The sequence below is a fragment of the Triticum urartu genome, chromosome 4A, assembly GCF_056163025.1.
Source record: "Triticum urartu cultivar PI428250 chromosome 4A, HENAU_Tu73, whole genome shotgun sequence".
NCBI classification, from domain to species: domain Eukaryota; kingdom Viridiplantae; phylum Streptophyta; class Magnoliopsida; order Poales; family Poaceae; genus Triticum; species Triticum urartu.
The window spans coordinates 502748492-502771351 of NC_141876.1; the positions used below are offsets into that span (position 1 = coordinate 502748492).

Below are 22860 nucleotides of genomic sequence, written 5' to 3' on the forward strand. Positions count from 1 at the left end.
TTATTCTTTGTGTGTATGTCTACGACATATTGATCTTTGAAACCAAACTTGATTTAATCAAGGAGGTTAAGGATTTCTTATCTTGCTGTTTTGAGATGAAGGATCTAGGAGTAGCTGATGTTATCTTAAACATCAAGCTGTTGAGAGATGAGAATGGTGGGATCACACTGCTTCAGTCTCACTATGTGGAAAAGGTCTTGAGTCGTTTTGGGTATAGCGACTGCTCACCTTCTCCAACTACATATGATGCTAGTGTGTTGCTTCAAAAGAATCGACGGATTGCTAGAGACCAACTGAGGTATTCTCAGATTATTGGCTCGCTTATGTATTTGGCGAGTGCCACGAGGCCTGACATCTCGTTTGCTGTTAGAAAGCTGAGTCGGTTTGTGTCAAAACTGGGAGATGATCATTGGCATGCGCTTGAGAGAGTTATGCGCTATTTGAAAGGCACCGCGAGCTATGGGATTCACTACACCGGGTATCCAAGGGTACTGGAGGGTTATAGTGACTCAAACTGGATATCTGTTGCTGATGAGATTAAGGCCACAAGTGGTTATATTTGTACACTTGGTGGTGGCGCTGTTTCTTGGAAGTCTTGCAAGCAGACCATCTTAACGAGGCCAACTATGGAAGCAGAACTCACATCATTAGACACTGCCACTATTGAAGCAGAGTGGCTTCGTGAGCTCTTGATGGACTTACCTATGGTTGAAAAACCAATACCCCCTAACCTGATGAACTGTGATAATCAAACTGTGATCGTCAAGATAAATAGTTCTCAGGACAATATGAAGTCCTCAAGGCATGTGAAGAGGAGACTGAAATCTGTCAGAAAATTGAGGAACTCCGGAGTTATTACGTTGGACTATATCCAAACATCGAAAAATTTGGCAGATCCCTTCACAAAGGGTCTATCACGTAATGTGATAGATAATGCATCGATGGAGATGGGTCTGAGACCCACCGCATGAGTTGTCCATAGTGGTAACCCACTCTATGTGATCGGAGATCCCGTGAAGTAGAAGTGGGAGACAAGTTGTTGATCAGCTGGGAGGAGAGTATCCCTATATTACCTATCCCACTCCATGAAGATGCAATACTCTCTTGATCTGCATGGCAGGTTGATACTTATCTTAATGTGTTCCAAGTGGCTTATTCGGGTAAGCAGAGATGTTGTCCTGCAGAACATCTTCTGAGGAACACACCTATATGAATTTGATTGTTAACGTGGCAGTCTGTGAGAATTGGGTGTTCTCTAATAAATTCATGAAAAGGCCCTGGAGTATGACGTATACGCTCCACCCGTGGGGAAGCCTTGCGGTAGCCCAGTATCGGTCAAGAATTTGTGTGAAACTAGTCTCGCAGAAAACTTGTAGTTCAAGGCATAGTCTACTATTCAAGTTGTGATCTAGTGTAGCATAAATCTCTAAATGGAAGTTCAACTTCACAGTCTCCACTAAGCACCGGTATATAAACAATGTTTTGGAACTAAATGATGAGATGTGCCAATGAGACTTTGTGGGGGATTGTTGGAATTTTGCTAGTAGGCCTTTGGCCCAAAGCCCAACTAAAATTCTGAAATTCTCTTGGCCCATTCATGCACACATGTGAGTGGAGTGAGTGAGGCTAAAGTTTAGTCCCACCCTGGAAGTTGAGAGAGAGTTGCACCTATTTATAAGGTAAGCTCTTCTACCACTTGTATGAGCATGAGAAGAGGAGACCTACACGCGCGCTCCTCCTCCTCGCTCGCCTCGCCACGCCACGCCATGCCTCGTCACGACGCGCCGCGGGTTGCGGGATTGAGTCGAGCCGAGGACAGAGCTATGCACGTTGTCTATATTGGAAAAATTAATGAGTCATTAATTAATAATTAACGGACGCATTAATTACTGAACCGTTTTCGATTATTTTGGATCGTGACGACTCGGACGTGGGGTTTACTCCCATTACCAACCCGGCCTGCACTATATAGTCAGGCAGACGTCTACCCTACCCGTCGCCGCTTCGTATGGTTTCTCACCACCGTTCTAGATCATTACGCCGCCAAGCAAGTCTTCTCCATGTTGGAAATATGCCCTAGAGGCAATAATAAATTAGTTATTATTATATTTCCTTGTTCATGATAATCGTTTATTATTCATGCTAGAATTGTATTGATAGGAAACTCAGATACATGTGTGGATACATAGACAACACCATGTCCCTAGTAAGCCTCTAGTTGACTAGCTCGTTGATCAATAGATGGTTATGGTTTCGACCATGGACATTGGATGTCATTGTTAACGGGATCACGTCATTAGGAGAATGATGTGATGGACAAAGACCCAATCCTAAGCCTAGCACAAGATCATGTAGTTCGTATGCTAAAGCTTTTCTAATGTCAAGTATCATTTCCTTAGACCATGAGATTGTGCAACTCCCGGATACCGTAGGAGTGCTTTGGGTGTGCCAAACGTCACAACGTAACTGGGTGGCTATAAAGGTACACTACAGGTATCTCCGAAAGTGTCTGTTGGCTTGGCACGAATCGAGACTGGGATTTGTCACTCCGTGTAAACGGAGAGGTATCTCTGGGCCCACTCGGTAGGACATCATCATAATGTGCACAATGTGATCAAGGAGTTGATCACGGGATGATGTGTTACGAAACGAGTAAAGAGACTTGCCGGTAACGAGATTGAACAAGGTATCAGGATACCGACGATCGAATCTCGGGCAAGTATCGTACCGCTAGACAAAGGGAATTGTATACGGGATTGATTAAGTCCTTGACATCATGGTTCATCCGATGAGATCATCGTGGAACATGTGGGAGCCAACATGGGTATCCAGATCCCGCTGATGGTTATTGACCGGAGAATCATCTCGATCATGTCTGCATGTCTCCCGAACCCGTAGGGTCTACACACTTAAGGTTCGGTGACGCTAGGGTTATAGAGATATTAGTATGCGGTAACCCGAAAGTTGTTCGGAGTCCTGGATGAGATCCTGGACATCACGAGGAGTTCCGGAATGGTCCGGAGGTAAAGATTTATATATGGGAAGTCTTGTTTTGGTCTCCGGAAAAGTTTCGCGCATTATCGGTATTGTACCGGGAGTGCCGAAAGGGGTCCGGGGGTCCACCTGCCCCGGGGGGGGCACATGGGCTGTAGGGGTGTGCGCCTTGGCCTATATGGGCCAAGGGCACCAGCCCCAAGAGGCCCATGCGCCAAGAGATAAGGGAAAGGAAGAGTCCTAAAAGGGGAAGGCACCTCCTAGGTGCCTTGGGGAGGATGGACTCCTCCCTGGCCGCACCCTTCCTTGGAGGAAGGGCCAAGGCTGCGCCCCCCCTCTCTCCCTTGGCCCTATATATAGTGGGGGGAAGGGAGGGCAGCCATACCTAAGCCCTGGCGCCTCCCTCTCCCTCCCATGACACATCTCCCTCCTCCCGCAGCGCTTGGCGAAGCCCTGTTGGAATCCCGCTACTTCCACCACCACGCCGTCATGCTGCTGGATCTCCATCAACCTCTCCTCCCCCCTTGCTGGATCAAGAAGGAGGAGACGTCGCTGCTCCGTACGTGTGTTGAACGCGGAGGTGCCGTCCGTTCGGCGCTAGGATCATCGGTGATTTGGATCACGCGAGTACGACTCCATCAACCCCGTTCTCTTGAACGCTTCCGCGCGCGATCTACAAGGGTATGTAGATCCACTCCTCCCTCATTTCTAGATGACTCCATAGATTGATCTTGGTGATATGTAGAAAATTTTGAATTATTGCTACGTTCCCCAATAGTGGCATCATGAGCTAGGTCTATGCGTAGTTTCTATGCACGAGTAGAACACAAAGTAGTTGTGGGCGTTGATTTTGTTCAATATGCTTACCGTTACTAGTCCAATCTTGATTCGGCGGCATTGTGGGATGAAGCGGCCCGGACCGACCTTACGCGTACTCTTACGTGAGACTGGTTCCACCGACTGACATGCACTAGTTGCATAAGGTGGCTAGCGGGTGTCTGTCTCTCCCACTTTAGTCGGATCGGATTCGATGAAAAGGGTCCTTATGAAGGGTAAATAGCAATTGGCATATCACGTTGTGGTTTTTGCGTAGGTAAGAAACGTTCTTGCTAGAAACCCATAGCAGCCACGTAAAACATGCAAACAACAATTAGAGGGCGTCTAACTTGTTTTTGCAGGGTATGCTATGTGATGTGATATGGCCAAGAAGAATGTGATGAATGATATGTGATGTATGAGATTGATCATGTTCTTGTAATAGGAATCATGACTTGCATGTCAATGAGTATGACAACCGGCAGGAGCCATAGGAGTTGTCTTTATTTATTTATGACCTGCGTGTCAACATAAACGTCATGTAATTACTTTACTTTATTGCTAACCGGTAGCCATAGAAGTAGAAGTAATAGTTGGCGAGACAACTTCATGAAGACACGATGATGGAGATCATGATGATGGAGATCATGGTGTCATGCCGGTGACGATGATGATCATGGAGCCCCGAAGATGGAGATCAAAAGGAGCAATATGATATTGGCCATATCATGTCACTATTTGATTGCATATGATGGTTATCATGTTTATACATCTTATTTGCTTAGAACGACGGTAGTAAATAAGATGATCCCTCATTAAAATTTCAAGAAAGTGTTTCCCCTAACTGTGCACCATTGCGAAAGTTCGTCGTTTCGAAGCACCACGTGATGATCGGGTGTGATAGATTCTTACGTTCACATACAACGGGTGTAAGCCAGATTTACACACGCAAAACACTTAGGTTGACTTGACGAGCCTAGCATGTATAGACATGGCCTCGGAACACAAGAGACCGAAAGGTCGAGCATGAATCGTATGGTAGATGCGATCAACATGAAGATGTTCACCGATGATGACTAGTCCGTCTCACGTGATGATCGGACACGGCTTAGTTGACTCAGATCATGTAATCACTTAGATGACTAGAGGGATGTCTATCTGAGTGGGAGTTCATAAGATGAACTTAATTATCCTGAACATAGTCAAAAGGTCTTTGCAAATTATGTCGTAGCTCGCGCTTCAGTTCTACTGTTTAGATATGTTCCTAGAGAAAATTTAGTTGAAAGTTGATAGTAGCAATTATGCGGACTAGGTCCGTAGACTGAGGATTGTCTTCATTGCTTCATAGAAGGCTTATGTCCTTAATGCACCGCTCAGTGTGCTCAACCTGAACGTCGTCTGTGGATGTTGCGAACATCTGACATACACATTTTGATAACTACGTGATAGTTCAGTTAAACGGTTTAGAGTTGAGGCACCGAAGACGTTTTGAAACATCGCAAAACATATGAGATGTTTCGAGGGCTGAAATTGGGATTTCAGGCTCGTGCCCACGTCAAGAGGTATGAGACCTCCGACGATTTTCTTAGCCTGCAAACTAAGGAGAAAAGCTCAATTGTTGAGCTTGTGCTCAGATTGTCTGAGTACAACAATCATTTGAATCAAGTGGGAGTTGATCTTCCAAATGAGATAGTGATGTTTCTCCGAAGTCATTACCACCAAGCTGCTAGAGCTTCGTGATGAACTATAATGTATCGGGGACATATATGATGATCCTTGAGATATTCGCGATGTTTGACACCACAAAAGTAGAAATCAAAAAGGAGCATCAATTGTTGATGGTTTGTGAAACCACTAGTTTCAAGGAGGGCAAGGGCAAAAGGGATGCTTCATGAAACGGCAAATCAGCTGCTGCTCTAGTGAAGAAACCCAAGGTTGAACCCAAACCCGAGACTAAGTGCTTCTGTAATAAGGGGAACAGCCACTAGAGCAGAATTACCCTAGATACTTGGTAGATGAGAAGGCTGTTGATAGAAGTATATTGGATATACATTATGTTAATGTGTACTTTACTAGTACTCCTAGTAGCACCAGGGTATTAGATACCGGTTCGGTTGCTAAGTGTTAGTAACTCGAAATAAAAGCTACGGAATAAACGGAGACTAGCCAAAAGGTGAGATGACGATATGTGTTGGAAGTATTTCCATGGTTGATCAAATACCGTACGCTCCCTCTACCATCAAGATTGGCGTTTGCGTTGAGCATAGACATGATTGGATTATGTCTATCGCAATACGGTTATTCATTTAAGGAGAGAGTAATGGTTACTCTGTTTATTTGAATAATACCTTCAATGGTCTTACACCTAAAATGAATGGTTTATTGAATCTCGATCGTAGTGATACACATGTTCATGCCAAAAGATAGTAATGATAGTACCACCTACTTGTGGCACTGCCACGTAAGTCATATCAGTATAAAACGCATGAAGAAGCTCCATGTTGATGGATCTTTGGGCTCACTCGTTTTTGAAAAGTTTGAGGCATGCGAACCATGTCTATTGGTGTATATGCATGAAGAAACTCCATGCAAATGGACCGTTTGGACTCACTAGATTTTGAATCACTTGAGACATGCAAATCATACCACATGGGCAAGATGACTGAAAGCCTCGTTTTCAGTAAAATGGAACTAGAAAGCAACTTGTTGGAAGTAATACATTTTGATGTGTGCAGTCCAATGAGTGCTAAGGCATGTAGTGGATATCGTTATGTTATTACTTCACAGATGATTTGAGTAGATGTTGAGTATATTTACTTGATGAATCACGAGTCTGAATTATTGAAAGGTTCAAGTAATTTCAGGGTGAAGTTGAAAGATCGTCATGACAAGAGGATAAGATATCTATGATATGATCATAGAGATGAATATCTGAATTACGAGTTTGGCATAGAATTAAGACATTGTGGAAATTGTTTCACAACTAATACAGCCTGGAACACCATAGTGTGATGGTGTGTCCGAACATCATAACTGCACCCTATTGGATATGATGCATATCATGATGTCTCTTATCGAATTACCATGATAGTTTATGGGTTAGGCATTAGAGACAACCACATTCACTTTAAATAAGGCACCACGTAATTCCGATGAGATGACACCGTATGAACTATGGTTTAGAGAAACCTAAGCTATCATTTCTTAAAAGTTTGGGGCTGCGACGCTTATGCGAAAAAGTTTCAGGCTGATAAGCTCGAACCCAAAGCGGATAAATGCATCTTCATAGGACACCCAAAACAGTTGGGTATACCTCCTGTCTCAGAACCGAAAGCAATAAGGGATTGTTTCTAGAATCGGGTCCTTTCTCGAGGAAAAGTTTCTCTCGAAAGAATTGAGTGGGAGGATGGTGGAGACTTGATGAGGTTATTGAACCGTCTCTTCAACTAGTGTGTGGCAGGGCACAGGAAGTTGTTCCTATGGCACCTACACCAATTGAAGTGGAAGCTTATGATAGTGGTCATGAAACTTCAGATCAAGTCACTACCAAACCTCGTGGGATGACAAGGATGCGTACTACTTCAGAGTGGTACGTGATCCTGTCTTGGAAGTCATGTTGCTAGACAACAATGAACCTACGAGCCATGGAGAAGCGATGATGGGCCCGGATTCCGATAAATGGCTCGAGGCCATAAAATCCGAGAGAGGATCCATGTATGAAAACAAAGTGTAGACTTTGGCAGAACGGCTCGATGGTCGTAAGGCTATTGAGTACAGATGGATTTTAAAAGGAAGACGGACAATGATGGTAAGTATCACCATTAAGAAAGCTCGACTTGTCGTTAAGATTTTTTCCGACAAGTTCAAGGAGTTGACTATGATGAGACTTTCTCACTCGTAGCGATGCTAAGAGTCTGTTGGAATTATATTAGCGATTACTGCATTATTTATGAAATCTTGCAGATAGGATGTCAAAACATTGTTTCCTCGACGATTTTCTTGAGGAAAGGTTGTATGTGATACAACCGGAAGGTTTTGTCAATCCTGAAAGATGCTAATAAGTATGCAAAGCTCCAGCAATCCTTCTAAGGACTGGAGTAAGCATCTCGGAGTTGGAATGTACGCTTTGATGATATGATCAAAGATTTTGGGTTTATACAAAGTTTATGAGAAACTTGTATTTCCAAAGAAGTGAGTGGGAGCACTATAGAATTTCTGATGAGTATATGTTGTTGACATATTATGGATCAGAAATGATGTAGAATTTCTGGAAAGCATATAGGGTTATTTGGAAAGTGTTTTTCAATGGAAAGCCTGGATTAAGCTACTTGAACATTGAGCATCAAGATCTATAAGGATAGATCAAAACGCTTAATGGTACTTTCAAATGAGCACATACCTTGACATGATCTTGAAGGGGTTCAAGATGGATCAGTCAAAGAAGGAGTACTTGCCTGAGTTGTAAGGTATGAAGTTAAGACTTAAAGCTCGACCACGGCAGAAGAAAGAGAAAGGACGAATGTCGTCCCCTATGCTTTTGTCATAGGCTCTATACGGTATGCCATGCTAAGTACCGCACCTGATGTGTGCCTTGCCACATATCTGGCAAGAGGGTACAAAGGTAATCTAGGAGTAGATCACCAGATAGCGGTCTAAATTATCCTTATAGGAATAAGGATATGTTTCTCGGTTATGGAGGTGATAAAGAGTTCGACGTAAAGAGTTACGTCGATGCAAGCTTAACACCTATCCGGATAGCTCTGAGTAGAGATACCGGATACGTATAATGGAGCAAAAATTTAGAATAGCTCCAAGTAGAACAGTTATTTGAAATGGCTCCAAATATAGTGTAGTAGCTGCATCTACAAGATGACATAGAGATTTGCGAAGTACATACGGATCTGAAAGATTCAGACCCGTTGACTATAACATCTCTCACAAGCATAACATGATCAAACCCAGAACTCATCGAGTGTTAATCACATGGTAATGTGAACTAGATTATTGACTCTAGTAAACTCTTTGGGTGTTAGTCACATGGGGATGTGACCTTGAGTGTTAATCACATATCGATGTGAACTGGATTATTGACTCTAGTGCAAGTGGGAGACTGTTGGAAATATGCCCTAGAGGCAATAATAAATTAGTTATTATTATATTTCCTTGTTCATGATAATCGTTTATTATTCATGCTAGAATTGTATTGATAGGAAACTCAGATACATGTGTGGATACATAGACAACACCATGTCCCTAGTAAGCCTCTAGTTGACTAGCTCGTTGATCAATAGATGGTTACGGTTTCCTGACCATGGACATTGGATGTCATTGATAACGGGATCACATCATTAGGAGAATGATGTGATGGACAAAGACCCAATCCTAAGCCTAGCACAAGATCATGTAGTTCGTATGCTAAAGCTTTTCTAATGTCAAGTATCATTTCCTTAGACCATGAGATTGTGCAACTCCCGGATACCGTAGGAGTGCTTTGGGTGTGCCAAACGTCACAACGTAACTGGGTGGCTATAAAGGTACACTACAGGTATCTCCGAAAGTGTCTGTTGGGTTGGCACGAATCGAGACTGGGATTTGTCACTCCGTGTAAACGGAGAGGTATCTCTGGGCCCACTCGGTAGGACATCATCATAATGTGCACAATGTGATCAAGGAGTTGATCACGGGATGATGTGTTACGAAATGAGTAAAGAGACTTGCCGGTAATGAGATTGAACAAGGTATCGGGATACCGACGATCGAATCTCGGGCAAGTATCGTACCGCTAGACAAAGGGAATTGTATACGGGATTGATTAAGTCCTTGACATCGTGGTTCATCCGATGAGATCATCGTGGAACATGTGGGAGCCAACATGGGTATCCAGATCCCGCTGATGGTTATTGACCGGAGAGTCATCTCGGTCATGTCTGCATGTCTCCCGAACCCGTAGGGTCTACACACTTAAGGTTCGGTGACGCTAGGGTTATAGAGATATTAGTATGCGGTAACCCGAAAGTTGTTCGGAGTCCCGGATGAGATCCCGGACGTCACGAGGAGTTCCGGAATGGTCCGGAGGTAAAGATTTATATATGGGAAGTCTTGTTTTGGTCGCCGGAAAAGTTTCGCGCATTATCGGTATTGTATCGGGAGTGCCGAAAGGGGTCCGGGGGTCCACCAAGGGGGTCCACCTGCCCTGGGGGGGGCACATGGGCTGTAGGGGTGTGCGCCTTGGCCTATATGGGCCAAGGGCACCAGCCCCAAGAGGCCCATGCGCCAAGAGATAAGGAAAAGGAAGAGTCCTAAAAGGGGAAGGCACCTCCTAGGTGCCTTGGGGAGGATGGACTCCTCCCTGGCCGCACCCTTCCTTGGAGTAAGGGCCAAGGCTGCGCCCCCCCCTCTCCCTTGGCCCTATATATAGTGGGGGGAAGGGAGGGCAGCCATACCTAAGCCCTGGCGCCTCCCTCTCCCTCCCATGACACATCTCCATCCTCCCGCAGCGCTTGGCGAAGCCCTGTTGGAATCCCGCTACTTCCACCACCACGCCGTCGTGCTGCTGGATCTCCATCAACCTCTCCTTCCCCCTTGCTGGATCAAGAAGGAGGATACGTCGCTGCTCCGTACGTGTGTTGAACGCGGAGGTGCCGTCCGTTCGGCGCTAGGATCATCGGTGATTTGGATCACGACGAGTACGACTCCATCAACCCCGTTCTCTAGAACGCTTCCGCGCGCGATCTACAAGGGTATGTAGATCCACTCCTCCCTCGTTGCTAGATGACTCCATAGTTTGATCTTGGTGATACGTAGAAAATTTTGAATTATTGCTACGTTCCCCAACACTCCATCCCTCCTTTCGGCGTGCACCGGGAGAAGGGACAGCAGGCCTCCGGAACCCCGCCTCTCGTGATCCTGTACGGGAGAGGGACGATCAGGTTTTTGGGGAGCACACTCGCGCGACTGCTGGCAGCGACGACTTCGTGAACAACGACTTCTTCCCCGACCTCGGCAACCTCATCCTCGACGACATGGGCGACAACGTCAACGCCGGTGGTGCTGCTCCCGCTGCACCGTATGTGATTATATCCTTCCTGTTCGAGATCGTGGTAGAATTCATGTTTCTAGTATGTGCCCTAGATGTGATATGTTCATCTACTATGCTAGTTCGCATGATTAGTTTAATCTCTGCTATTGCTGTCATGATCTATTTCCTATTTATTCGGATTAAATCTCGTAGTAATTTGCTCATATTTCCAACAGGCCCTCCGGCATGAGTTCTTTGATCAGGCCGCCTGTCTTGTCCTCGAACCAGCGGTTGATCTCAACTCTCGCCTTGTCAGGCTTCATTAGAGATTGGACACACCAAAGAGTTGATAAGCGATGATCAAATCTAGCCAGTAGAAAATTTGCAATAACAGCAGAAGTAAATCATATTGCTCATATAGATAAATCACCTTTTCTTGGAAAGGCATGGCTTGAGCTGTGGCATTGTACTGGGAGGTGACCATGTCTGCAAAGGCAGGCCTAAGCTGGAGCGACGAATCCACCCAAACCCCTACGCCGCACCGGACGTCGGGCTCCGAGCCATTGCCCCGAGCGAGGAAAGCAGAGGCTGCATGGGAGGCGAGGGATGCGTGCGCCATGCCGCCGGAGGGGCCTAGGAAGGAGACGATCTGGTTGAGGGTGTCGCCCGTGGCACCAGCAGCGAGAAGGACGAGGACGTAGTGGAATGACAGCGGGGAGAAGGCCAGGTTGGTTTGGTTGCTGCCGAGGTGGAGGAGGAACCGCATGGAGAGGGCGGCCAGGTCCCTCACGGCGCCGGCCATGGCCTCCGTGGCCATGGAACGGCGGCGCTATGTGGTACGGTATTGCTGGAGGGGTTTTGGAAGACGAAGGCAGATGCGTACGTGGTGTGAAAATTGGTATGGCTGGTTTGTTTGCGTGCGTTTTGTAACCGGGGGTGAGGTGCTCCGGAGGTTTCCTATCCATTAAGGAAAGGGTTTAAAATCAACCGGCTGATCACGCCCGCGCATCAGCCGCTTCCCCTGCGAACCACGTGTCCAGGTGGGGCCCATAGCTGCTTCCTTTCACTTTTTCAAAGCGACTTCTTGAGGCGGATCCCATCTTCTGGAGTCATGACACGGACATTTGGATGCCCGTAATGGGAGTATCATAGGTAGTATCATATATGCCAACTAAGTAATTTTGATGAGGTGACATAGTATTAAATGAAGAAAAAGAGACTTAAGTATCATATTATGATACCGTATCATATTAAATGATGTGCTACTTGGTGTCATGCATGGCAATAAACGTAGTCTTCTATGATACCAATATATGATACTATGCATGCATGATACTAGTCTATGATACTCCCCATTACAACCAGCCTTACGCACAGTAGGACCGCTAGTTGATGCATGACTGAATCTCTAGGGTGGATATGAGATGATACGGTGATCCCGTATCATCTCAGGAGGCCTTCTTTGGTTTATAGAATAGAAATATCATAGGAATAAGAAAATCATAATAAATGATGTGACATGCATCTCACTTCCTATAAAGAAAAAGATGTCACTTGATTCGTAGGATAGAATTTTTTTCCATCGAGTCTAGGCTAATATTTTTTTTTAAATATGAAAGATTGATTCCTATCCTATATAGGAATAGGAATCCATTCCTACAAACCAAATGACTTCATATGAATTTTTTCTACAAAAATTCTATCCTCTAAAAATCCTATAAAATTTCTCCAAATCAAAGAAGGCCTAGATTTGGACTACAGGGACAGGATTGATCAACCTCCATAGGGCACCCTATGTTTTGCCGTAAATGAGCGACTACTGTATATCCCTTCATCCTGTGCGCCTCGAACAAAGTCATGCTCAATTTTGCCGTTGATTGATGTTCGCATCGATCGTGGGTCTCTTATAAATATTTTGCTCTTTTCTAAAAAAAATATGGTATGCCATTGGCAAAAAAAAAAAACCAAGCTGAACAGCTGCTCAATTTCGTCGACAGAGTAGTCAGCGTAGTCAAAGGCCTCTTCCTCTGGGCCCACCGATCTCACGGTCTGTCCTCTCCCCCCTCCACATCTCCGAGTCTCTTCCAACCATGGCCACCGCCGCCGCTTCGCCGCCGCCGACCGCCACCGAGGACAACGTCCGCCTCCTTCTCCCTGGATTTCTCTCCCCCGAGACCTGCAAGGTATATCACACGCTCCTCCCCCTAAACCCTCCTCCTCCGAGCCCCAAACTCCAGCTTGTTGCGATCCGAATCGACCGTCTCATACGGTGGCCACCGTGTCCAGGAGCTGGAGTTCGTGCACCGGAGCTGCGGGACGGCGGGGTACCGGCCTTCGGTGGTGTCTACATCGCTGCCGCATCTGGCTGCCACCGGCTGTGGCCACCTACTCCTCCCCTTCGTGCCCATCCGCGAGCGACTCCGCGACGCCGTCGAGTCCTTCTTCTCTTGCCACTTCGACCTCTTCGTCGAGTTCACCGGACTAGTCAGGTGCTGAACAGTCGCATCACCTCTTTCATGCCATTCTGTCTGGTCGATCCTACTAGTTTCACATTGGTATCAGCATGTTTCCTTGGGGCAAGTCAATTTTACATATATGCTTATAGTACCCTCATATACGCACCTTGCATTGTAGCTGCCCCCATGACTCCACTAACTTTATACGAATGCATAAATAAACCTTATAAAAAATGTTGTCACCTTATTAATGGTGCGCATAAACCTTGAAGGTAGTTTATGTAGGAGACCTGACATAACTTGACACTGTAATGCTCTCCTTATTCAAAACCTCTATATTTGGCGTGCAGTTGGTGCAAGGGGGCTTCTATTGGATGGCACAGTGACGACAACAAACCTTATCTTAGGCAAAGAGCCTTCACGGTGAGGACCAATCTGATTTGGAGAATTCAGTCAGTTTGCATGATTTCTCCTTGTATCTCGAGTTTTTAATTCCAAGTCAGTGCCATCACATAGCTCTTAGTGCTTAACTGTCATTTTGGTTGATTCAGTTCCCATTTGCCTACTTGTTGGCGAACTATAAGCAAGGAAGATGTTGTTAAGTATTGCTGTAAAACAAAAACATTCCATTATGTATCCTGCTTTGCATTAATAGACTGTTGCAAATACTTGCCAATTTCATGAACAATGTAAGAAATGACCGCCATGAAACTATGAGTTTGTTAAGAACCAACACACACTGAAAATATGCTTCGATCTGTGTATTATCATTGTGATTAGATATTGAAGCCATTCATAACATGGAGAGGTTTTCTTAGTTCTGCTGTGATGATCACTTATAAGTTTTTGCCCACACCGATCACTTACTTTTCTGCTTCTTTTAGATGTGATCTTTCTCATGCTGACTTTATTTCCCTCTTCTGGATTCAATTATAAAGGCTGTGTGCTACTTGAACAATCATGGAAAGGACTTTAAGGGTGGACTGTTGAAGTTTCAGGATGGTGAACCCTCCTCTGTTATTCCAGTTGCTGGTGTAAGCAGCACACACTACATGCATTTTTTTAGAATCATTGATGTGGATATTATCTTCCACCGGCTAAAATCTATTGGATGATTTCTTTCATTTTCTGTCAATTAATATTGTTTTCAGGATGCTGTCATCTACACTGCTGATAATCGTAATGTCCATTGTGTAGATGAGGTACGTTTCTGTTTTCTGTGTGGATCAGATTTTTTTTCCTGTAGTATATGCACGCCTATTCTCCTTCACTAATGTTGGTTATCATATTTTGTGCCATTATTTAGATACAATAAAAGTTCTCTATTATTTTTAATGTTTTCTATTTATGAAACAAAATGGGGAAAATGTGTTAAAGTCAGCTGTAGCAACGGTTGATTGCGAACTAATTGTTTCATGGTCAAATATTTTCTATTTTCCCTTGCATAGGCTTTGCAAAACTCAATTCATTGGCAGCCTTTGTTTTTTCCTCAAAATATTCTCAGTCTTTTGACGTTTTACACAAGAACTTTTCTTTTTATCAACAAACTATAGCAAATCTTTTACAGGTAACTGAGGGTGAAAGGCTGACACTTACTCTTTGGTTCACTAGAGATAGTTCTTTTGATGAGGATCCAAAGCTCCTTAGTTTTCTATCCCAGACATCACTGAGCTATGAGCCAGCTGATCAGAACTCTTACATTCCTTTGCCAGCCTCAGATAACATGTACTGGTTTTCCTATGATCAGTCTGGCTTTGACATACGATGTGCTAGAATACGCATTCTTGGGTTTAGTTTTCGTGCAAGCAGCGATAAAGACAGCAAGAGTACATGTGCTGCACCAGCTGATGACCCCATAGAGTTGCTTGGGAAGCCACTGCGAATTGGGAGGGCAGATGATGTCTTTGGGAAGATATTTGCCAACAGCTTGCACGCTCTTCAGGTAACCGCATTCTGCATACTTTCCTTTTTGAGTGGATTTGATTCTGCAGTCAGTTTAAGAGCAATAGGATCATATGCATATATTCTTTTGAAACAAGATATGCCAGCAGTGAGGAGCGAATAGTTTTTTATAAAGAAGCTTTGTCTCATTGCCGCTGATAAATGATAATTTGGCTTGTTATAACATACTCCCTCCGTCCCAAAATAAGCGACTCAACTTTGTAGTAACTTTGTACTAAAGCTAGTACAAAATTAAGTCACTTATTTTGGGACGGAGGGAGTACTTATTGGTGAATGCCCAACAGCCCCTTGCTGAAGTTACATGTCAAGAGTAGGTGGAACCAATCTTCTTGGCAATCCATGTTACAAGGGCACAAAAAAGTTTAATTCAAGGGTTAATTGGATATATGCCACTACAACTTTCACGAGTTGGAAAAATGACATTACAATTCTGCACATTGGAAAAATGCCATTAGAACTCTTCCATTCTCCTCTATATGCCATTATGTTAAATTTGAGACACAAATACCCTTGTCTTCCTCCTTTCACCTTCCCCTCATCTTCTCTTCTACCAAACTGACAAGTGTGCCATTAACTCCGGCAAGCATCTTTCTTTCCTGCTAGTCCTGCAGCACCATGGTCGACGGATTGAATTGGCCTCAACACGCACGTACATAGCAGACAACAAAGATGATTAATTCCTCCTGTACAAAGTTATCCACGCTATATAGCTGATTGATTTGTTGATTAATTCCTCATGTGCAAAGCTAGCCACGCTTGCTAGCTAATTGATTTGCCGCCAGCCAAAGACACATGCATGCGAAAGTTTGGTCCTGCCGGCGCGACATGACACCCTATCTAGTCTGTAAAAATTGTGCGTACATGACGACCGAGGCAGCATTCTCGTGGGAGATGGCTGCAGCGGTTGCATAACCCATCCCGTGCCGTCCACGAAGTCGCGCGGCCACCTACAGTATGCATGGTCGGTGCTGGAAGTTGTTTTTCGCACGGCCCCATGCTCGCCGGAGTTAATGGCAGGTCAGTTTGGTAGAAGAACATGAGGGGAGGGTGAAAGGAGTAATACAAGGGTATTTGTGTCTCAAATTTAACATAATGGCATATAGAGGAGGATGAAAGAATTGTAATGGCATTTTTCCAATGTGCGGAATTGTAATGGCATTTTGCCAACTCATGAAAGTTGCAGTGGCATAGATCCAATTAACCCATTTCAGAAAGTGGATGATAGTAAAGTACTGAAGTTCCAAGAAATAGTCTACTTCTACAGAGTTTTGGGACTAGTTGATTTTCTGTTGTAAATCAGTGAACCTAATGAAAATCTTCTTCTAAAGCTGAGTTTAGTCATGCAATTCTGGAATATTTATTTTTCCATCTCATGCATGTAGAAGACCGATCAGAAGCTTGAAAAGATCCAAATGCTTAAGAACATCGCTACCAAAAGACCCTTTTAAACTAAGTCAATAAGGCTGTTTTATCATAGTATATGTGCCAAAGAAACTTAACCCAAGGGATGCCAAAACTGCTGAAGAATATGTGAAGAAATTTTATCAAGTGCATCATATTATCCCTTTTAAGTTGTTGAATGTTTTTTCCTGGCCACTCATTTCCTGCAAGTTTATCCTGCCATTACTCCAACGTCACTGTGGATTGTAGAACTTGATTTTAAAGTATCAGTTTATTGCTCAGTGAATGTGCTTGTTGACACCGATCAATATCATGAACAATTTTTTTGATACAAACGATAGTTTTTTTACCTACATCTTTCAACTAGGTTACATCTGACATCTTTTCTGTTAATTGAGTTGCATTCATTTCAAATTTCTTAATTAGGTGGTGCAATTTTACTACTGGAAAGCACCTGAGCTGGCAGCAAGGAGAAACCAGACTACTGGTGGTTCAGAAACAGTTTGCTACCCTACTATACAAGTACAGCAATCAAGTGGAACGGAACTTCCATTACTGTGTAACCATGGACTTGCACAAACCATATTTGGATCATATAGCAGTGTGGATTCTGTTATTGAATGGGATGATGTTGTGTTAGCACTTGATATGTGGGAGAATTATTCAGAAGAATTGAGGAGAAAGTTGTCGATATTCTTGCCAAATTGGCTGTCCAACGGAACCATTTTTGTTGTAGATCCCTCCGAGCCCACCCAGGTATGTGGTGAAGGGAACTAAACACTGCCCTTATAAAAATTAAAATTATAGTAACATAACAATGGCGTTAGGTAGCATTACGTCTGATGTGGCCGTGGAGAGTTTTGGATTTAACTGTTGCTCATTGGGGTAATTTCTAAGATGGATTCGCTGGTATTAAAACATTATGGAAGACCGTTCCTTGATATATGTATTTCAGACAGCTTTCATGTGGCTTAGTATAGACCTATTCTGTTTTATAGAACGTTCTATCTGCTGTTAGCCTGTTACCTCTCAAGCTGGTTGCCATTTTCTTGGTTGTCGAGTTTTTGCCAGAGTTATTCTGGTACTTTAGTTTGCATGTCTGGAAGTGATATTTTGTTGGCAACATTTGCCGAGTTTTTGCCACAAAGTTATTCTGGTACTTGTAATTTGCATGCCTGAAGTAATATTTTCTTGGCAACTATTTGTGTCATGGAACACTTGAAAATGCAGTTAGGGGCCTCTGCAATCTGAGTACCCAAACTTAATGCATGACCTGTTAAGGGGATCTCTCTGATGGTCTGAAACATTGTGGTAGACCATCCATTGGTTAATTTAAACTTGTTTAATTGATTCTTGAAATTTTGAAATATCAGCTCATCAGATCCCCATGCATTCTCTCTTCCACAAACAAACAAGTGTCCTTTATTTGTGAAAGCTGAAGAAAATAGTCTTTGCACTCTTGTTGAATCCTGATACCAATATGCAAAGGTCACCACCAGATACTAGAGTTCATTTAATTTTTTGAGTGCATGGTACAATATTAGAGTTTATGCATATATTTCTCTAAATGCACATCGCATCAATAGATCCCTGCGACTAATGTATGCATCAGAACCAATGGACACCATACTGAGCATCTCTGCTCCTTTATTGTAGATAATTCACAGCCAGTTTAATATTTCTTCAGCGCTGAACCACGCACCATACTTAATACCAATCTATTACCTTTACCACTGTTACCACAGTGGCACATTCAATTTTTTTCACAAATAGCGCTACCAAACTAATTCTCCTGCCATGATCTGCATCTCCCTCATTCTGCAGTGACATAGATGGAGGGCTGGAAGTGGTTTGTTTTGTGCGAGGTAAACTCGTACAAGACTTTCCCAGAAACATCATAAAAGATGAAGTCAGCTTGGTCCTGGTTTAGCTGGAGGGACATGAACCCTTGCCCATCATAAAAGAACTGGATCTTATCATCATTTGGCTGGTAGACTCCCCTCCATGCTTTTGAACCGCCTCCGCTAGTGAAGTATTGGATTGGACTGGTACAACAGAAGCACATGCGTTAAGGCTAGACAACTTCAACAAGTGTGAATTTAACGCCTTACTGCTCTGTTCTGAAAAGAACAATGTTTATCAAACGCTGTTAACCTGTCTCTGCTGCTAATGTGTTCCAGGCAGTGGTCGTGCCCATTGATGTAGAAGTCGATGCCGTTAACCTGGAAGGGCATGAAAGTGTCATAAAACGATTCTTTTTCTGGGCTTTTTAAAACTAATAATGAGGCTACTTATGAATTACCTTGAGGACTGGAAGAAGCAATTGCAGGAGCTCCTCGGTGTCCCCATGGTCACTGACACTCCTCATGGTATGATGCCCAATAGCAATCTTCCACTTTGCAGTTGATTTCTTCATTGCCTCATCCAAATCCTAGATTGTAAAATTTACGGAAAAGGGATGTGAATTTATTTTGCTTTGTAACTAACATGGATGAGAATCTTTATTCGACGTGTGCACCTTCAGCAGATTAGCTATGTAGTCCTTTCGAGGCGCCACTCCTCTCCAGTCGTAGTGACTGTCTTTGGGGTGAGTCCAGTACTTGAGTTGGAATGGAGTGGTGTCGATGAAGAAGAACTCCACGATCTCTGAGAGAACAGGGATGGATGATAGTCAAGTCTTATGCTGTTCTTACAAGTATAACATCTTTTTGAAAAAAATAAATCAGAAATGTACAAATATAATCTTTTTCTTTGCTCAAACAAAATATGACGATGTACCTGCATTGACAAGAAATGATCTCATGCAAACGAATCTCTCATCGAGCTTGCGCATGACCGGGTCAAGCTGTGCGAGCGCATCGCCCCGGTAGTCATGGTTTCCGAGAACTGAAAGGAACAAAAACGTCCAGGCCTTAGCAGCAGCACGTTAGAAAGCACTGAAAAGCTTCCCATTTCTCTGAAAAAAGAGGGAGATGATAAAATCACTGAAGCTTACCGAGGTACCACGGCTTCTGCAAGCTCTGGGCGGTGTAGATATTGGTGAAGGATTCTTCAAACTGCTGGTCATGGACGCCGGTGAGGCCATTCTCGTAAAAGTTGTCGCCGGTGGAGACCACGAAGTCGATGTCCAGCCTCTCCCCGACCTTCCCCATCTGCGCCAACAACGAAGAATCCCCATGAGTCAGCATAGCAGCAGCTCTGCCCGCGAAACTCGGAGACGCACGCACGCACGAAGGAGGCAGAAGATCAAGACGACCCCTTCCAATCCAATAAACAATAACCGAAATGCCAAGTGGACCAACCACCAGCCGGTTTTCATTCCCCAGTCCTCCACTCCTCCCCCATCCACCCAATCGCAACGACCCTGCCGCGGCGCGCGGTTACGAGCTCAAGCCGTAGTACGATCCTACTGGCGAACCAAGAGGAAGAGGAGATCGGGCCTAGGAAGGATCATCGCGCACCTGCTCCGCGACCCTGGATTGGTTGTAGGTGCCGTTGCGGCCCCAGTCCCCGACGACGAGCAGGCTGAGCGACCCGTCGTTCTTGGCCGGGTGCTCCACCAGCGGGAGCTCCGCGGCGGCCGGCGCGCACCGGAGCGCCGCCACGGCCAGGACGGCGAGCACCGCGGCCATGGAACCCCTCGCCATGGCTGCTGGCCGGAGGCAGACGGGGACGGCGGCAGTGCGGTTGGTTAACAAAGGTGTAGCGAGAAAGCGATGGCCAGTGCGCGCGCGGATATATAGCGGCCACGCCCACACGCGCGCACGATCGAGGCGAGGAGGGACACCACGGCAAGTTACCACTGCTCACTGGGAATCTGGGATGGTTAAGAAAGCGACGGGCAGCGTGTGCACGACGCCGATTGGGTGCCTTGCAAGCGTAATAATCGCAGCGAAAAGAGGAGGCGGGCGAGGAGAGCAGGGAAGGAAGGATGCGAGATCGTGGAGATTGCATTGCATGTCACTGTCTGGCTCTGCCTGCCCAATTGGCGCGTAGCCAGCCTTTCTTTTCCGGTTGGGCCCTTGGGCCTTCTGCTTTCTTCTGTGCTACCTGCTACTCTACTTGTGGCGCTTGAGACGGCCACGATCATCTTGTTTTTTTTGGGGGTTGCTGTTGATCTACAGCGACGGGATAACGCATCCATGTCACCCTTCCATGTGGCACGCATTGTGTTATTGGGGAGATTCGCGCGGCTAGTTGCACGGGTGGTGACGACTGATCCGATTCGATCGCTCATGACTTGGATGCGTTTTCCCGTCACGTAAACCACGATGAGCTTATAGTAGTAGTATAGTATAGGGTTCACGTAAACCATGTTACGTACGGGCCATTCCGTTTCGTGGATCTCCGCTCTCCGGTGCAATTTTACGGACTCATTTCTTACTGACGCCAAGCTTGGTCCACCATGTGCGGGCATTATTGTAGGGCTGGTACCACATGTCCATGTAATCATGCTGCCCTGTTGGGCGCGTGATGAGGCTGAGGCTCGCTAGTACATCCATCGCGGCGTTTTCTTGGATAGGCCAGAGCTCGCAGCTCGGTCAGGTAAGAACTGGCCAGGGAAGTGAACTGAACTGTCTCACTCACCCTCAGCGTCCACGTATACGTTTCTTCTACGAGTTAAAAGTTGAAGTTGCCGTGTGGTGTATGATACCACTCCACAGCCGGCAAACGCGATTGACAAGCGTGCACACACACGGTAGCAAAACTACCCCCGTTGGGCTGCATGCCGTCAGCCGCATGCAGTTTTCGGACATTTCCTGTTTTTACGTATTGTTCCGTCGAGCTTTTTGTTGCGTGCGGGAAAAGAAAGTGAGTGCACGCTTCTAGCAGCGGTGCTAGATCAGTACTACGTGACACAGAAGGATAACACTTCGCAAAAAAAGAACAAAAAGGGGGGTAACATTTCGGGCACCAAATATTTCGCATGTATGTAATGATGTAATCGTTCCATGAATAGCCGTTTTCTTCCTGACTACTCTGCGTCAAACGTACGTACGTTGCCCTGCGCAGAGCCGAGCCCGGTGTGCGAATATTCGAGGTACATGTTTCGAGGGGGTCGACATGTACGTTGGATATTCCATTGTACCGTGACAAGCTAGTATGTAGAGCTTGTCATACGGGTTCCATCTTTGCTCAGGCTCGCAACGACTACGCTCTCTCGAGCGCATGCGGGCGGAAGCATTTTTCCTTTCGAAACGGAATATGCGGGTTCAACTTGCTCCGCTGAAATGTCATGGCATCGTGTGTGCGTGACAGATGGAGCAGGCGGTAGCGGGAGGGAGAGGATTTGTGGCACGCAGTTGCGGGGAACGAAGTTTGTGGCCGCCTGATTGCCTTGTGATTTATAAACTGGTTTGGTCTTTGCATGTGCTTTATTTGCCTAATTATCTTAGACGAGGACCACTTAGACAGCTTTTGGGAACACAAATGTGCAAATTTTAATAGTTGAAACTTGCCCATTCCACATCCCATGCTATTTCCTTTGGCATTCAAATTTAAATATATTATATCTTTTAAACCGAAAGTCTAATTTATATTTCATTTGCATATTCGTGTTCATATGATGAGGGCTTTCAAATAATATCCACTTTAAATACTTTCTCCGTTCCACAATGAGTAAATAGCATACAACTACTACTTTACATGCTAGGGTTCTAAAAAACTATCGGTTTTTAATTTTTCTCAGATAACTACCAAGTAGGTGGTTGGCTGTTTCAAAAAAACCCAAATCGTCGAGTCTTTATCAGTTGATCATGATTATGATAGGTTGGGCCCGCACCTAAACAAACCGTTAGTTTGACCTTAGTTTGCCCGTTAACTTACATGTGGGGCCCACATGTAAGTTTCCTCTTCCTCTTTTATTTCTTCTTCCTCTTTATCTCTTCTCTTCCTTCCTCTGTGGCATATGTGCCGGACCTCCCCCCTCCCGAGCCGGCGACATCCTTCCCCTCCCAAGCCGGCGACCCTCCGCATGAGAGGCACGTGTTGGGGAACGTAGCATGCAATTTCAAAAAAATTCCTACGTTCACGCAAGATCTATCTAGGAGATGAATAGCAACGAGAGGGGGAGAGTGTGTCCATGTACCCCTGTAGACCGAAACCGGAAGCGTTTGACAACGCGGTTGATGTAGTCGAACTTCTTCTCGTTCCGACCGATCACGCACCGAACGTACGACACCTCTGAGTTTTGCACATGTTCAGTTCGATGAC

The 22860-nt window shown here is 45.0% G+C and overlaps 3 protein-coding genes across 4 annotated transcripts in view; 1 reads left to right on the plus strand and 2 right to left on the minus strand.

Annotated features, from left to right (window-relative positions):
* LOC125554834 (serpin-Z1-like) overlaps window positions 1-11645 on the minus strand; it is a 52000-nt gene extending 40355 nt beyond the window's left edge. The window contains exons 1-2 of one of the 2 annotated variants that reach the window (XM_048718235.2): window positions 11259-11645; window positions 11063-11145 (exon numbers count right to left, since the gene is read on the minus strand). In XM_048718235.2, the coding sequence (XP_048574192.2) occupies window positions 11063-11145; window positions 11259-11645 (470 nt within the window). The remainder of the gene's footprint in view (window positions 1-11062; window positions 11146-11258) is intronic. The other variant, XM_087519751.1, reaches the window with a different exon arrangement.
* A 1188-nt stretch (window positions 11646-12833) lies between these two features.
* Window positions 12834-19151, plus strand: LOC125552366 (2-oxoglutarate (2OG) and Fe(II)-dependent oxygenase superfamily protein). Its single transcript, XM_048715882.2, has 7 exons — window positions 12834-13011; window positions 13115-13317; window positions 13635-13707; window positions 14223-14318; window positions 14436-14486; window positions 14852-15226; window positions 17074-19151. Exons 1-7 carry the CDS (start codon window positions 12919-12921, stop codon window positions 17422-17424), a joined length of 1242 nt encoding a protein of 413 aa, XP_048571839.1. The 5' UTR covers window positions 12834-12918; the 3' UTR covers window positions 17425-19151.
* On the minus strand, window positions 18266-20433 carry LOC125552367 (purple acid phosphatase 3). The gene is made up of 7 exons (XM_048715883.2): window positions 20109-20433; window positions 19643-19799; window positions 19426-19533; window positions 19166-19293; window positions 18950-19078; window positions 18802-18869; window positions 18266-18692 (listed from the first exon to the last, which is right to left on the minus strand). The coding sequence occupies exons 1-7, from the start codon at window positions 20292-20294 to the stop codon at window positions 18461-18463; spliced, it is 1008 nt and encodes a 335-aa protein (XP_048571840.1). The 5' UTR covers window positions 20295-20433; the 3' UTR covers window positions 18266-18460.
* Between the last annotated feature and the right edge of the window lie 2427 nt (window positions 20434-22860).

Excerpts from the sequence above, each read along its gene's own strand:
- LOC125552366 (XM_048715882.2), top strand. The coding sequence starts at position 12,919 with ATGGCCACCGCCGCCGCTTCGCCGCCGCCGACCGCCACCGAGGACAAC. Across the intron at positions 13,708-14,222 it reads TTAGGCAAAGAGCCTTCACG|GCTGTGTGCTACTTGAACAA; the intron begins GTGAGGACCAAT and ends TCAATTATAAAG. Across the intron at positions 14,319-14,435 it reads CTGTTATTCCAGTTGCTGGT|GATGCTGTCATCTACACTGC; the intron begins GTAAGCAGCACA and ends TATTGTTTTCAG.
- LOC125552367 (XM_048715883.2), bottom strand. The coding sequence starts at position 20,294 with ATGGCGAGGGGTTCCATGGCCGCGGTGCTCGCCGTCCTGGCCGTGGCG. Across the intron at positions 19,800-20,108 it reads AATCCAGGGTCGCGGAGCAG|ATGGGGAAGGTCGGGGAGAG; the intron begins GTGCGCGATGAT and ends TTGTTGGCGCAG. Across the intron at positions 19,294-19,425 it reads ATCATTTCTTGTCAATGCAG|AGATCGTGGAGTTCTTCTTC; the intron begins GTACATCGTCAT and ends CTGTTCTCTCAG.